Source organism: Bufo bufo, chromosome 1, assembly GCF_905171765.1.
Source record: "Bufo bufo chromosome 1, aBufBuf1.1, whole genome shotgun sequence".
In the NCBI taxonomy this organism is placed as follows: Eukaryota; Metazoa; Chordata; class Amphibia; order Anura; family Bufonidae; genus Bufo; species Bufo bufo.
The window spans coordinates 768,422,501-768,439,958 of NC_053389.1; the positions used below are offsets into that span (position 1 = coordinate 768,422,501).

Sequence of the window (17,458 nt, forward strand, 5' to 3'; positions counted from 1 at the left end):
AGATAGTCTGCATCTATGCAAGGACACTGTGGTCAATGGAGGACATTCTTATATCTATCCCTGCTACTATATATCCCTGTCACGGCCTATGGTGTACGCTGTGACACTGTTGCCACACTTGCGGTTGCCCGCGGCAGCGTGTTGCTGTGAGAGCATGCGGTGGCAGTGTCTCGGCCTTCTGGGTGATTGCCGTGACCTGGTTGCCACGCATGCTGTTGCCGGTGGTAACGTGTGGTTTAGTATGCTTGTGTGTGTACTACCCCTTTAAGTTGTAGCCTCCCTCTCTCTCTGGTGCTGTAAGGGTTAGCTCCCTGACTGGGTGTGGTCACTTGGCTTATATATTCTGTGGTTTCCTGGCTGGAGGCAGTTGTACTTCAGCTGTTGTTGGTGCTGGAGCTCTGCTCCAGTCCAGGGTGTTCCATCTGTCCAGTGAGGGCCACCCTTGTGGTCACCAATGTTATCCCGGTGTCTCCTTCCTGTCCTTATTTGTAAGGAGTGGGTTATGTTCAGGGTGTTTGTATGTCTAGTTTGGTGTTACATGTTTGGTGGTGTTTGGTGTCCAGCATGTTTACTAGACATTCCCCTGTCTCACGTTTATTGTAGCTATGGGTGTCCAGGGTTCCTGTGTGGTTGTGCTGTGTCCTCTAATGTTGGTGTGGACAGCAGCACTTGTGCACGGGTTCCAGTCAGTGTCTCTGTGTGGCAGGTAAGTGTGGTATGGGTTTCGCTTACCTGCCAACTCCATATGCTGTATGTGTTCCAACAGTGTCACAGAGTACACCATAGGCCGAGACAATCCCACTGCTTACTTACAGTAATCATATCCTATTTACACTCCAATCTTTTAACAACCCATTTACTGCCGTGCTCTTCCATCTGGAACAGACCTTTAAGACTTACTGCATTTGGACGTACAGTCACATCCAAACTGCTTACCGGGGCTGTGACACTATAATGTGTCACAGCCCCGGAGACTCCGCTCCCCCCGAGAGCAGAGACACCGGGGAAGCCAGCAAGGGACCAATCAGAGTGGTCCCTTCCCGGCAAGCGCTCCGATTGGTTAGTCTCTGCGGACTAACCAATCGGAGCACAGCACTGTAAAAATGCCATTCTGGAGATTGCAGCCTGAAATAGGGTAAGACCCCCTGTGTGCCCCCAGTGAATTAGTGCCCCAAGATGCCGCCATTTCCACCCTTCCCCTGATTCCCCCTGCTCCTCTGTACCATCAGCAGAGAGTGTCTGCTGTAATTTACAGCTGACACTATGCTGCAACGGCCGAAATCGGTGCTGGCACCAATCTCGGCACGTTTAACCCCATAGATGCCCTCTCTCTTCCATCGGGCCGCCGCTGCTGCAATGGCAGCAGCCCGATGGTTACCATGGCAACCGAGCGCCTTGCAAAGTTGTCCGGGCTGCCATGTATCTAAGGCTGATCAGACCCTGAGAGTCTGATCAGCCTTAGTGTAAGTGTAGCACTAACTATACAGTGCATTGCAATAATTAACTATTGCAATGCACTGTAAATTTTTCTGATTTTTCTGCAAATTTTTGATTTTTTTAATGCATAAAAGGTAAAATGCATCAACTAAAATTCCCCACGAACATAAACAATCTCAGTATGGCTTGGATTAGTAAAAGCGTTCCAAAGTTATTACCAAATAAACTGACATGTCAGATTTGAAAAGTGGGGCTCCGGCATTTGGTTCAAACTGGCTGTCGCTTGAAGGGGTTAAAGTCAACAGCCACCTTTGAAAACTAGCACTGACCACACAATATATACTTATAAAGCCATTTACAGAAGAATTCCCAGTCTTTGGGTGGCTGGTGGCGACATTCTCCGCTCCATATCTGCACATTTCATTTACCAGGCGTGGCTTCTGGGGCCGGTGGAAGCTCAGAAACAGGCAACTCCGCAGCTTCTGCAGTGGGGGGTGGTAAGGTAGGCATAGGGGGCCGGGTGAATGTCTGCCAGGCTACCCGGAGAGACCCCAGTAGGTCCGTACCCATCCGTGTCAGTCCTTCTCTCAATTCTGTAAAGAATAAATGCAAGACAAATTCAAAACATAAAACCTTTACATGGGTCAGGACGGGACACCATTAAAGGAACTTTTCAAGGAAAGATTTTCATCATCTAAAATACTTCTGCTTTAGTCAGCCACACACAGTAGACTACTTTAAGCCCATCATGCTCTGTGACGTAATGTACGTCACAAGTGCACAGCCCGCCACACATGCAGGAGGTTCTGGATGTGCTATGCAGTTTACACTTGCGGGCAGAGGCCAGGATCGGAGATGATTCCAGTCCTGGCCATTTAACGCACCCCCCACGGTCAATAGCTACTGCAGCATCTCAGGGGTTAAACAGAGGGAGGAGGCTTTCTCTGTCCCCCATGACACAATCACGGGAAGGGGAGCTCAGTGGTTGACATGGCAGTCAGGTACTAGTGAAGGCTCCCAACTTGGTACTCCATAGACAGGGCTTAATAGGATGCCGCTAAAGGCACAATACACTACAATACAGAAGCATTACAGTGTATTGTATAAGTGATGAAGCAATTGCAAGTCCCCTAGGGAATAAAAAAAAAAAAAGCTTAATAAAAGGTATTTTTTACATTTTTTTTCAATATATATATTATATATATATATATATATATATATATATTATATATATACACACACAGTACAGACCAAAAGTTTGGACACACCTTCTCATTCAAAGAGTTTTCTTTATTTTCATGACTATGAAGGCATCAAAACTATGAATTAACACATGTGGAATTATATACATAACAAACAAGTGTGAAACAATTGATAATATGTCATATTCTAGGTTCTTCAAAGTAGCCACCTTTTGCTTTGATTACTGCTTTGCACACTCTTGGCATTCTCTTGATGTGCTTCAAGAGGTAGTCCCCTGAAATGGTCTTCCAACAGTCTTGAAGGAGTTCCCAGAGATGCTTAGCACTTGTTGGCCCTTTTGCCTTCACTCTGCGGTCCAGCTCACCCCAAACCATCTCGATTGGGTTCAGGTCCGGTGACTGTGGAGGCCAGGTCATCTGGCGCAGCACCCCCTCACTCTCCTTCATGGTCAAATAGCCCTTACTTTCAAAGTTTTCCCAATTTTTCGGCTGACTGACTGACCTTCATTTCTTAAAGTAATGATGGCCACTCGTTTTTCTTTACTTAGCTGCTTTTTTCTTGCCACAATACAAATTCTAACAGTCTATTCAGTAGGACTATCAGCTGTGTATCCACCTGACTTCTCCTCAACGCAACTGATGGTCCCAACCCCATTTATAAGGCAAGAAATCCCACTTATTAAACCTGACAGGGCACACTTGTGAAGTGAAAACCATTTCAGGGGACTACCTCTTGAAGCTCATCAAGAGAATGCCAAGAGTGTGCAAAGCAGTATTCAAAGCAAAAGGTGGCTACTTTGATGAACCTAGAATATGACATATTTTCAGTTGTTTCACACTTGTTTGTTATGTATATAATTCCACATGTGTTAATTCATAGTTTTGATGCCTTCAGTGTGAATCTACAATTTTCATAGTCATGAAAATAAAGAAAACTCTTTGAATGAGAAGGTGTGTCCAAACTTTTGGTCTGTACTGTATATATAAACAATATATATATATATATATATATATATATATATATATATATATATATATATATATATATAGCATAATTTGTACCCCAAGTTTATGCCACAACGTGAATTCTGTAAATAAGAAAAAACAAGATTTTTGTATAACTTACCAGTAAAATCTCTTTCTCGCTCTTTCCTTGGGGGACACAGAAGACCTCGGGTATAGCTCATCTCCATAGGAGGCGTGACACTCCTCCACAGCTATACCCTCAGCCTGGAGAGAGAGACTGCCAGTTGCGTGTCCAAGCAGTGAGAAAAGGCAAAGTCCAACAAGGAACCAACAAGCCAACTACCGAACGGGTAACAAAAAACTCGGAAACCGTACAGAGAAAAAAACAATGAATGGGTGGGTGCTGTGTCCCCCAATGAAAGAGCGAGAAAGAGATTTTACTGGTAAGTTATACAAAAATCTCGTTTTCTCGCCCAGTTTCCTTGGGGGACACAGAAGACCTTGGGACGTTCAAAAGCAGTCCAAAAGGGGGAGGGACCACAGCACCAAGGTGAAGCACCCGAAAGGCACCAATGAACCGCTGCCTGCAAACCCAGGCGGGCCAAGGCAGCATCTGCCAAAGTCAGAGTATGCACCCTGTAGAACTCTGTAAGGAGTGCAAGGAAGACCTGTGGCCGCCTTGCCCAAATGCATGGCCGAAGCCCAATGCCTCCGGCCCAGGAGGCACCGATCGCTCTGGTGAAATGAACGGTGACACCAAAGACAGAATCCTGCCCTTGGTGGGGTAACCTCAGCAATAGCCAATCTGAACAAGCGGAGGAAAAACACCCTGGAGTCCGTCAACCCTATGCACAGACCTCCTGGAAACCCAAGAGGCCGAACGTCGACAAGAGTCGGAGATCTCCAAGTAAAAAACGGCAAGGCCCAAACAACGTCCAAATAGGTAAAGTGTTGAAGCGAAAGGCAAACACCACCTTCAGAAGGAAGAAACGGGATGTAGAACAGCCCTGTGCTGGAAAAGACAGAAGGCTCGTAACAAAAAAAGGGGCCATTCAGGCACCCGTCAGAGACACGACTGATACGGAATACAACCGTACAGGACAGAAGGGGTAGAGAGAACTTCTGTAACGGCTCCAAGGACAAGATTGGAGCGCCGAGAGCTCAGTATATAGTCCCCAGGGCGGTACCGAAGGACAGTACAGAGGAACCAAAGAGCCACTCTGAGGAAGAAAGTCTTGACAGGCCCAGAGGGCCGGGGAACGCTGGAAGAGGAAGAACAGCGCCGACATTTGACACCTCAAGTAAAAGGAGTCCCAGTCCCAGTCCCAGGTCCAGGCCGGACTGGAAAAAAGACAGAACCATGGGGAGAGAAATTCAGAGTGGGGAATGCACAGCTTCCCACAGAACCCCAGACAAAAAAACCCTAAGTCTTACGACAGATCCTGGACGAAACACAGCCAAGAGCGGACAGTAGCGAACCCGCTGGAGACGCCTGGCAAGCGGGCGAAAACCCAATGTGATCAGGCGCAGACCAGTAACATGGGCAGAAGGGTCGACAAAACTAGTCCCGTCGGCCCTCGAACAACGTTGTCCCGTATCCACCCGAGTGGGGGAGCAGAAGGACAGACGGAAAGAAACCAAAGGATCCGCCAGATGCCAGGACAAGACAGGCTAAAGTCCATGCTGATGTAACCACGTTGTACAGTCCCGGTGTGGGAGATCAAAGGACAATCTGGACCGAAAGGTAGTCCCCCCAAGTTACCGAGAAGGTAAGTCTACAGCAGGACCATTGTCTTAGAATGGACCACGCAATCTGCACTCAGCGGGAGGACAGAACGCGGTAGACTCGGTAATAGGCACACAGCTAATACAGCCAGTGTTAACAAGGGAGACAGTACGAGGCCAAAAGGAACACCGGAACCATCCACATGAACAACCATGCTCTCCCCAGAGGGGAGGACAGTGAAAGAACAGCCTCTGAAGTCTGGCGGGAAGCCACATCGGAGTGATCTGTACCGAGCGGGAGCCAAACAAAGCCGGCGAGATAAGGTAATCGAGACAGAGGCCGGCATAACACCCTCCAACCGAAAGGAGGAGGAGTGGGCAACAGGGAAGCCATAGGACAGCTCAAAAGCAGAACCCGCTACACTGTGAGACGCCCGGTTCACTGCCTCGCAGAAGGCGAATACCCTGAAGAACCCAAGGCGGAGGTCCTCCGGACCTGGGTATTCGAGCACCCAAGAGAAGTTGGGTGACCTTCCCGAGAAGAGCGGCCCGAACCTGGTAGCAGATCAGACAGAAGCGTAGAGGCGCCAAGAGGAAGGACTCATACCACACTGCATCCGAAGAGGAGGAAATTGCAGCAGGCAAGGGAACCGCAGTCCTGCCGGAGCCAACGAAGAATTCGAGAGGCGCTGCAGACAACAGCACTCTCGACCATGTGACCACTAGCGCAGGGAAGCAATGCCGCGGAAGGACGAATGGGCATGCATCTAGGACCCACGAACACTCCCTGGAATGAAAGGCCAACTACCACCCAGCTCGGTGCAGCAGAGAGCAATAGAGCCTGACCGGTCAGGTGGACAGAATGAACTCCTTAGAGACGAGTGCAAGGCTTGCGGCAAGCATCGTATCCCAAGAAAACAAAAGTATGCCGCAGGAAGCAGGTGAGGCATAAGTACGAGCAGCCCCGTAAGCAGCAAGAAGGCCAACCCACCTAGAAAAAAAGGGGGGCTCGCCCCAGAGTGCCACAGCATGTATGGAATTGCAAAGTGCAACCTGAAAGGGAGTTATGCACAAACCTAGTATAGCATGCGATGGAACGCAATCAGTCCGCCCCGAAAGGGGGGAAATTGTACCTGGCCAACTGCAGCGGCAAGAGTGCAAAGGCCCGTCCCAAAAGGGAGTGATGCCTAGGGCCGTACCTACTTCAGAGAAGCAGGACATACCCTATAATCCAGCAGGAACGCAGGAGGTCCACCTAGTGAAAGGGGAACATGCACAGGGGTATCCTAGCATTAAGTGAATGTGCAATAATACACCAACACTGAACTTAGCAAGAGTGCAACTACTCTGCCAATGAAGGGGGACATGTACAAGTCCAGCACAGCCATACAAGGACAGCCGTGAATCTCATGAGCGTGCCAAATTCTGCCCATGGAATAAGGGGTGGTCACGCACAAGGCCAGCACCGTATCCAATGGAAGCGCAAGCATTCCATCCATGTTAGAGGGCCATTCTCATGGCCAGCAATGTATCCGGTGAGAGTGTAGCATGCCACCCAGAAAAAAAGGGGGGTAAAGCACATAGCCAGCATCTCATCCAGGGAGAGTGCGAGCACACCGCCATGCATGGGAGTCATACACATGGCCAGCAACGTACTGGCGAGAGACAAACACAGTCAGTAAGAATGTGTGTATGTCGCCTGAGGAAGGAAGGCATGCCCATGGCTGGCAGCGAATCCAGCAAGAGTGCGTACACCGCCCACGGAAGAGGGGTCATGCATATGGCCGACAGCGGATCCAGCGAGAGTGCAAGCACCCTGCCATGTATGGGGTACATGCACATGGCCAGCAACGTACCTGCGAGGAAACAACCACAGACAGAGGGATGTATGTATGCTGCCTGAGGGAAGGAGGCATACCCAAGGCCGGCAGGGAATCCAATGAGAGTGCAGCATACCACCTATGAAATGGCCGGCAGCGAAACCAGTGAGAGTGCAGCATAGTAACATAGTACATAAGTACATCATAGCACATCAGTGAGAGTGCAGCATTCCGCCTATGGAAGGGGGTCGTGCACATAGCCAGTACCGTATTAGGTGAGAGTGCAGTATTCCGCCTAAAAAGGGGGTCATGCACATGATCGGCAACAGATCCAGTGAGAGTGCTGCGTTCCGCCCAGGAAGGGGGTCACACACATGGCTGGCTCACGCACATGACCGGCAGCGAATCCAGTGAGTGCTGCGTTCCGCCCATGGAAGGGGGTCACGCACATGGCCGGCAGCAAATCCAGAGAGAGTGCAGCGTTCCGCTTATGGAAGGGAGTCGTGCACATGGCCAGCACCGTATCCGGTGAAGGTGCAGTATTCCGCCTAAGAAGGGGGTCATGCACATGGCCAGCCGGCAGCCAGGGAGAGTGCAGTATCCCGCCTAGGAGGGGAGGGGGGATGCACATGGCAGGCACCATAACTGGAGAGAAGATGAATGCAGCCTACGGAAGGGCCGCATGCACTTGGCCAGCGCCGTATCCTGGAAGAGGCAAGAAAACCGCCTAAAAGGGAAAATGCCCTAGCAGCGACGCAGGCTGGGAGCGCAACACCATGCCGCCTGTGGAAAGAGGTCATGCAGACATGCAGCACTACTGATGAGGCTGCAGCGTCCTGCGCAGTCCAATAGAAATCAGTGATCTATTATTTATTTTATTATTATAATTTTTTTTATTTTTTTTTTATATATTTAAACACAGCCTCTCTGAGGCTAAAGGGGAGCCACCATATATGGGCACCTGAGAAAAAAAGGGGGGGCCAACTATACAGACCGATTTGGGAGCCGGCCTGTACCCAAAGGGTTAACAGGGATCCGGCCTGGAGGGCGGCGTGCGATCCCCTGGGGGCGGAGGAACCTCCAGGCGGGAAGAATTCGCGCCTGGAAAGGTTCCCGCCCCCTCCACCAGAGACCGGAATATCGCGGCCTAGTAGGCCGCGAAGCCGGGGGCTAAATTTGCGGCGCCCGGCCCGTTTATACCGCCGGGACCTGAGGCGGAATGGCGCTTTAAACCGGCCGCGGGAGCCCACCCCGCGGGCCGGTCGGAATTGCGGCCCAGCAGGCCGTGAAGCCTAGGACCAAATTTGCGGAGCCCCGCCGACCGGCACCGACGGTCGGACGGGGCCTGCTGGGGCATAGTCAAGCCCAAAGCCGGCCGCGGGAGCCCACCCCGCCGGCCGGAAGAGACAGGGACCCGAAATGGCAGTTTGCCGGCCGCGGGAGCCCACCCCGCCGGCCGGAAGAGACAGGGACCCGGAATGGCGGTTTGCCGGCCGCGGGAGCCCACCTCGCCGGCCGGAAGAGTAAGGGGCCCGGAATGGCGGCTTGCCGCGGGAGCCCACCTCGAGCCCACCCCAAGCCGCGGAGCCTAAAATTTTTGCGGCGCCCGGCCGCACCGGAATATTAGTGCTGGCCGGAGGCGACTCCGGTAAGGCCCAATGTGATCAGGCGAGATGGGGGGAACACCCAGAGACGGGGTGCCCGTGAGGAGAAGGCAGGCGACGGCTGACAGCCACTAGCTGCATGTACTATGAGGGCCAGGAAAAAAAGGGGGGGGGGGAGGCATGGAGCAGATTGCCGCACTGCGGCACCCCAGGAGCCAGCCTAGGTCCAGAGGCCCAGTATGGGGGGTCAGGCACGCAGGAGACCATTGGGTGGGGGACGTAGGGCTGGAGAAGCCACTCTCTTACCACAGCCGTCTTCACCCTCGGTCCATTCCAGCAGGGTCGCCCCTTCAGCTACTGGCACCGCAGTGGCAGGACGCTGGAAGAGGGACTTGGCGTGCGGCGACCCTTGCGCTGGCGGGATGTAGGGGAGCGAGGCTGCCCTGATCCACCTTGCCTTCTGTGGGGGAGGCAGCAGTGCGGGTGACCGGCACTGGCGCAGCTCAACCCCGGGAGAACAGAGAGGTCTAGTGCGTCTCTGTTGTCCCTGATGATCTGGAACAAAAATAAATAAAAAAGTAAAAATCTAAAATTTAAACAAGGAGAAAACAGCCCTGCAGAGCAGGGAGTGTCTTGCCTCCTTGGACACTAAGCAAAAAACTGGTAGTCTCTCTCTCCAGGCTGAGGGTATAGCTGTGGAGGAGGGGCTTAACAGTCTTCACTTAGTGTCACGCCTCCTATGGAGATGAGCTATACCCAAGGTCTTCTGTGTCCCCCAAGGAAACTGGGCGAGAAATATAAAAATCCTGGTCACCTCTACTTGCAAAACAAAAATAAAAAATTATATATCCCAAAATGGTACCAATAAAAACTATAGCTCGTTCCACCAAAAACCCTTTACACAGCTCCATGGATGTTCTAGTGACACAAAGCAAATTTGCATCTTTATTTATTAATGTAGTTACTTTTTTTTATTTTAATGAAAGGTTTTTAATTTCTTAAAAGTAGTAAAACATAGCAAAAACTATAAAAATGTGGTATCTCCATGACCGTACCAAAGTCCTGCCCCTTGACAGCTGCCATTATCACAAGGGAATTAATGGTATGGCTGATGGGGGCATTCGGAGTAGTAAACTAGAGATCTCTCCGGCAGATATGAGGGGCAGACAGAGGTTGGAAATGGGAGGACCTCAATTACCTAAATGCATCCTCTTCCTGCCCTTATGGTGAGGGATCAGCATTGGTTCAAACTCCTCTTCCCTCAGGACCATGGGCTCGATCCTGTATGCGACCGGATCAAACTGCAAATATGAAGGAGAACAGAAATTATATGATCGATGAGATTATTATTTGACTACAGTATGGGGGTGATGTACACAGCGGTCTACTCACTGGATGATAGATATTGAAGAAACGTTTACACGTGGGGAACTGGTACTTGGGGTCAATCCTCTTCAACCCACGTACGGTCAGAAACATCCCAATGGGGGAACCCCAGGCAAAGAATATCTCGGGGTTGAAACTGAGCTGTGGGTAAGTGATTCTCACCTGAAAAATATGTGTGTTACAAATGTCCAGATGAGAAAAGCCCTTTAAGTGTTAAACTGCTCTGCAGCGCCAACACTGGGGAAATGAGGTATTACAGAGTGTCCATTCAAATCACTGAGTTGTCTGTGTAATGCAGGACAGACGCCCTGTGTAACTGGTCTCCACTGTGGCCAAGAGTTAAGGAACTGAAACAGAACCTTCAAACTCAGAGCTCTCTAATGGGGCATATGACAACAGGTTTTCTAAACTGGGCAACCCCTTTAAAGGGGTTTTTTGAATTTTTTATACTGATGACCTATCCTCTATCAGTATCTGATTTGTGGGGGACCCCATCGATCAGATGTCTTAGTAGGCCTTTTCGCAGCTTACCCTGTGACATCAAGTTCATCAGTGACGTGGCCTAAGCGCAGCTCAGTCCCATTAAAGTGAATGGGGCCGAGCTGCGATATCAAGCACAGCCACTATACAATGTATGGCGCTGTACTTAAGAGCTGGGAGGAGACGGCAGCGTTCACCGGAGTGCCGCAGTCTCCTCAAACAGCTAATCAGTGGGGGTCCTGGGTATCAGATACTGATGGCCTTATCCTAAGGATAGGTCATCAGTATAAAAAAAGTCAGAAAATAGTGAAAGATAGGAAACAGTTTAGTTGCAACTTGCAGGCCTTCTTGCTTATTCCCTGCCTTCTTTTCAGTGTAAATTAGCTTGTTTGCTAGGGATGTGCTGTATTACAACCCCATATCAAAAGCTGTATCTGTAAGACAAAATATCTACAGCTACCAGTCATCTCAAATTACACTGGTGGGACTGGCTCAGCGCTGATGGCAGCTATGGCATGACGGTCTCAATCTCACCCTGCATTATTAAAGGGGTTTTTCGAGGGTTTTATATTGATGATGTATCCTCAGGTCATCGGAATGTGATTGGTGTGGGTCAGACCCCTGGCACCCCCACAGATCAGCTGTTTGAAGAGGCCATGGTGCTCGGGCGAGTGCTGCGGCCTCCTCGCAGCATACAAGCAAAGTCCACTGTACAGCAGCTGTCCTTGGTACTGCAGCTCAGACACCATTCACTTTAAAGAAACTGAGATGCACCTAGGCCTTGTGACCAATGAACATGACATCACTGGCCTAGGGAGAGGCCATAGCTCTTACCAGAGCGCTGTGGCCAACTGATTGGCAGGATTCGCCGTGAGTCGGACCCTGCCGTTCAGATACAGATTACCTATCCTGAGAATAGGCCATCAGTATAAAACACTTGGACAAACCCTTGAAACCGATTTGTAGAAAAAGGTGGATGATTTGTTTGATCTTCAAGGTTTCTATACACCTAACTGTGAGAAAGCAAAGGTTTCCTGCTTCTTACCTGTCCCATTCCTACATCAAAGTATTCATAATTGACCATGTTTAAAGTGGTGCCCGAGGTGAGCGGAGGTGGAGTTAGGTCATTATTTGAGGAGGACTCCGAGGCTGTGCAATTAGTGTCCTAGAATTAGAGAGGAAAGATTGATACTACTTTTCCTTAGTTTCATGGTGCTCATATACGCTACAGAAGCAGAAGCAACTGGGCGCGTCCATCTCTATATAAAATTTCCCCCTCTAAGTACACAGCCCATAACGTAAATCATTTATTGATCATATACTCCTATACACTAAAGTCTCACAGTCATCCCCATCGGTGTACACACAGATAATTGGTGATGAAGCTCTGTATGTACTACCTGTCTGATAAAAGATGGCTGGACCATTGTACAAAACAGGCAGAGAGAACATCCAACAATTAGAATGAGGTTCCATTTCTACATCATCATCAGTACCAAGCGGGTTATGATTATCAGGGTTGCTCTGGCACCTCACTGCCATTCCTACTGCCTTCCCGGAATTTTCTTTACAATTTGATTGTCTCGCCTCTCCATCACCTATAGACATCACTCACTGGCCCTTACCTCCGAGACATCTTTACTGATGGAGGCCCTTCAGCTTTCAGTCCCCACAGCAGCTACTAAGTCCACTATCCTGATGATTATGTTGGTTATGACTTGCAAGGACCACGTCAGTATTAAGGGCCCTTTTACACAGGCTGAGGATCGGGGCAATTATGGGAAACGAATGTTCATACAAACACTCATTCTCAATAACTGCCCCGTGTAAAGGCACTACTGATCACCCAACAAAAGGCTCTATTCAAATGGGGCCCTCCTGACAAGCACTGGGTTACAATCGAAAACTATATCATGGGTGTAAAAAAAAAATATATATATTTTTTCCTTTCAAACTCACTATTGGGAAACACTCACATCCCAAACTTGTCTCCCACAATTCAGGCCGCATTCGAACTTTGGACCCTATTGACGACAAAACTGAAGCTTATTAATATCTAATTTGCAGATATTCCCCTGGAGGTGTTGGGGAGGTGCATCCCAGATTTAAGGATTTATAATTGGACCGACTTAAGAATTAAAAACCTGAATTAACTTTACACTAATAATATTTTAGGGGGGGGCGTGGCTAGCAGCCGGCATGGACGGTCGCACCTGATCTGAGCTCCAGCTCCCAACTATAATCCTGAGCAATCCTGAGTGCCATTGCAGCCTATCAAACTAATCTAAAAGGTATACAGCAGATTGATCCTTCACAGCAACAAGAGATGGGACCCAGTAAAGCCCAAGCTGCTGCAGACCGGCTGAAAGAGTTCGCGCGCCAAGAAAATCATAATGGCGCCGCCGCAGCAGCCGGCACCCCTCGCACGCAGCATACCCGTGGTCAGACGGCACAACAAGCAGCTACTGAGGAACCTGAGGCGGCTGAACTCTCTCCGAAAGAGGCACATGAGCAGCTGATGTCGGCGATACTAGTTTGCCAAACGTCCCTCACCACAAAGATAGAGGAGGTACGTGTGGATGTGGGCCTCCTCAGGCACGATGTTCAGCAACTCAGAGAAAGAGTGCGGGGAACAGAGGAGAGGATCTCTGAGCTGGAAGACCTCACCCGCCCCATACCTGCTAAAATACGGGCCCTGGAAGGTTCTGTCTCCTTATGGCAGCAGAAATGCGATGACTTGGAGAACAGGGCCAGGAGAAATAACGTGCGCATTCTGGGCCTACCTGAGAGAACAGAGGGTCGCGATCCTGCTGCATTTCTTGAGGCCTGGTTTAGGTCAACTTTTCCTGAGGCGTCTTTCTCTATTGCATATGCAGTGGAGCGGGCCCACAGGGTCCCGGCCCGACTACCACCTCCAGGGGCACCACCCAGGCCGCTCCTAGCTCGCATGTTAAACTGGAAGGACCGCGACATAATCCTCACTCGAGCAAGAAAGATGCAAACCGTCATGCATGAAAACGCCAAGGTATCTTTGTTCCCTGATTTCTCCGCCGAGCTCCAGAAGAAACGGGCGACTTTTGTGGCCGTCAAAAAGAGACTCAGGGACATGAACTTACCGTATTCCATGGCCTACCCCGCCAGGCTGAGCGTGGTGGATGGAGAGAGATCACATTTTTTCACGGATCCCAAAGAAGCGGATGAATGGGCCGCAAGAAAATCGCGGAGATTACCGCCACCTCCTTGAAGTATATTAATGAGTCAGCAATCCAGTTTTATTTTTTTCCAAGACCTTATTGGTCAGGCCGCATTGTTGGTGATACCAACGCAGCTTTAAAATCTGCACCGGACACTGGTTTGATACTGTGCTCTCAGCGTAAGTTTTGCTGTTTATAATACACACAGAAAGTTAGCTGCAGGCACGACTTATATCGTGCAGAGGGAGCTGGTCGGATACCGGCATATTCTTTTTACATCTAGTAATATGCTGGTCCCTGACTACTCAGCCACAGAGAAATTATTGCCTGATTTTTGGCATTATACTATGTATATTAATGCTAATCCACAGCATAGTTGGTTCAGATTTAAATGTTTGTATTATGTTTTGGCACTGTATGGTATAACAATGTATACAGACAGCAGCGTATGTGTATTAGGAGTGATGAGGAGACGCAGACACTGGAGAATCCAGAAAGAGAATAGCCTTATGCATAGATCACTGATATTGATAAAATGGCTGCCATAGTGTTAATGTCATGGAATGTGAGGGGATTGGGGGATCCAGGTAAAAGAATATCTGTCTTTGCTCATGTCCGCAGATATAACCCACACATAATTAGCTTGCAAGAGACTCATCTCACAGCCGAAACGGCAGCTAGATTACAGAAGCCCTGGGTACAATGGTCTGGTCATTCGTTTGGTACTTCTCACTCTAAAGGAGTGTCGCTAGTAATTAACCGCTCCATTAGATGGGAACCAAACTGCAGCCACCTTTGCAGCTCAATACCCGCATGCTAGGCTGTTATGCGTAGGGGATCACGCTAATCTTGCACCCCCGACTCTGGGCCTGCCCAGCTTAATAGCGGCCTGGATCGAGGAGATGGGATGGCTGGACTTATGGAGGGAAAAACACCCGGACTCCATAGAGTACTCCTGTTTTACTCCCTCTTCAGGTGCAATGTCTAGAATTGACTATATGTTTGGTACCCCTGATGTGTATCTGGAACTGTCAGATATCTCACATGGCCCTCAGAGTGTTTCTGATCTTGCGCCATTGATAGCGAGGTTCAATGACACGCAGGAAAGTAGGTCTAATGTGAGGACGAGAATACACCTATTCTGGCTCACCCTCCTGAAAGAACAGGATAGGATCCCTGACCAATTGCAAATGTTTTTAGAAGTACAGGACGCAGATACGAACCCCCTGCTATTATGGGATACGTTGAAGGCTTATCTTAGAGGGTGTCTTAAATCATCCATCTCCTTTATTAAGAGAGACACCAAGAAGAAAGAGGACTCTTTCAATACATGTGTTAGGGAGGCTGAGGCAAGGTTCGTGCTAGATCCCTCTGAAACAAAATCGACAGGATTGGATGCAGAAAGGCAGGATGTATTTAGTTCACCTACATGAAAAAAGCAATGTTAAACTATTCTTTTACAAACAACAGGCTTTCGAGGTGGGAGATAAGGCAGGGCGAGTATTGGCGCATATTGTCCATAAGAATTCATCAGCTCCACCAGTTCTGAGAATACGGGCCCCAAACGGTGAGATTAGGGATTCTGTATCAGATATTTTGTCAAACTTCGCTGACTTCTATCAGAACTTATATCATACAAGGGCGGAATACTCGGAATTAGAACTTGAGCACTATCTAAATGAAATAGAGCATCCAACTTTATCAATGGCAGACAGCAATAGGTTAGAGGAAGATATAACCGTAGAAGAGATTCAGGAGGCTATAAGCGATCTGGCAAATGGGAAAGCCCCTGGCCCAGATGGCCTACCCTTAGAGATATACTCCAAATATGTAGATATACTAGTACCTCAACTTAGTGATGTTTCAGGAGGCTTGGCGAACGGGCAAACTACCAGACTCCCTTTATGAAGCAACCATAGTTGTACTTCTGAAGCCGGATAAGGACCCTTTAGGCTACATTCACACGTCAGTATTTTTCTATAATCCGATTCTGTCCGTTTTTTGCGGATCCGTCGTTCCTGAAAATGTTTCCATATGTCATCCGTTTTTTGCGGATCCGCAAAAAACGGAAACATGTATAAATTTCAATAAGCAAATAAAGTTGTTTGGATTTCTTTAAAAAAAAAAAAATTAAAATGTAATTTCCAGGAACGGACTCCGTATAAAACGGATGACATACGGAATGACATCCGTATGTCATCCGTTTTTTGCGGATCCATTGACTTTGTATTGTACCAGGATCCGATTTTTCAGGAAAAGAATAGGACATGTTTTATATTTAAACGGACATGCGGAACGGAACAACGGAAACGGACAGTACACATTGTGCTGTCCGTTTTTTTCCAGGACCCATTGAAAATTAATGGGTCTAGATCTGGTCCAGATCTGTTCCTGAAAAAACGGAACAGATCAGGAAAGAAAAAACGGACGTGTGAATGGACCCTTAGGCTGTGCATCCTATCGGCCGATATCTTTGTTAAAGCTAGATTACAAGATTCTGGCAAAGATCTTCGCCAATAGGTTGAACAAGATAATTACTAGTATTATACACAGTGATCAAACTGGGTTTATGCCTGGACGCTCGACCTCTAATAATATTCGTAGGACTCAAGTCATAGCCCAAATTGGAACCCACCATGACATTGGGCCCTGGCCTCACTAGACACAGCTAAAGCCTTTGACTCACTGGAGTGGCCGTATTTGATGAAAGCCATGGGAAAGTTCGGCTTTGGGCCTAGGTTTATGCAATGGATCCGGATACTATATAAAAGCCCTAGAGCCAACATCCTAGTAAATGGTACGACTTCAGCTTACTTTAACCTGCAGAGAGGTACGAGGCAGGGATGTCCCCTCTCCCCCCTCTTGTTTGCAATTGCCATTGAACTCCTGGCTATTTGTATTCGTCAAGATCAAATATACTCAGGAATCGAGATGGGCGGGAGGGAAGACAGAGTAGGCCTGTATGCAGATGATCTCATACTGTTCATCAATAGAATGGACATCTCTCTACCGCGGGCGATCACTGTTATAGAATTGTTTGGGAAATTCTCCGGGCTGCTTATCAATTGGTCCAAGTCAGCACTAATGCCACTATGGAACTCTGACTGGCCCAATGTCTGTCATAATCTTAAGATAGTAGACCATTTTAAATACTTGGGGATTTATATTACTAGAGAGCCAAGGGAGGCCTATACCAAAAATTAGAATCTATTTTTTCGGGCAAATTAAAAATTTGGAGAACACTGCCTATATCTATCATGGGAAGAATCAATTTGATAAAGATGATCCTTTTACCCAAAGGGTTATACTTATTGGAACATGCCTGTACTCCAATACCTCAGAGCTTTTTTGACCGTCTTCACTCATTAATGGTTCAGTTCATTTGGGGCAGGGCTAGACATAAACTCGCCTTAAACACTCTGCAGCGCTCTAAATTACAGGGTGGTGCAGCGCTACCAGACTTCCATTTATACTTTCTTGCAGGCCAGCTGAGATTTTTGGCTAACTGGGTGGATGGGAAACCCCTTGTGAATATGGAATATTATCTGCAACAATATTTGGAATTGTCCAATCTATGGCCAGTGCTGGAAGGAGCTGAGTCTATATCTGTGAAACTGCTACAGATCCATAGGTTGGCACAACAG

At 48.5% G+C, this 17,458-nt stretch overlaps 1 protein-coding gene across 3 annotated transcripts in view; it reads right to left on the reverse strand.

The window, feature by feature from the left end:
• The window catches only part of DDHD2 (DDHD domain containing 2), a 91,530-nt gene that overhangs the window by 8,373 nt on the left and 65,699 nt on the right, over positions 1-17,458 (reverse strand). For all 3 annotated transcript variants that reach the window (XM_040414757.1, XM_040414755.1, XM_040414756.1), the window contains 4 exons: positions 11,666-11,785; positions 10,147-10,302; positions 9,953-10,055; positions 1,866-2,030 (listed from right to left, as the gene is read on the reverse strand). In XM_040414757.1, coding sequence (XP_040270691.1) covers positions 1,866-2,030; positions 9,953-10,055; positions 10,147-10,302; positions 11,666-11,785 — 544 coding nt within the window. The remainder of the gene's footprint in view (positions 1-1,865; positions 2,031-9,952; positions 10,056-10,146; positions 10,303-11,665; positions 11,786-17,458) is intronic.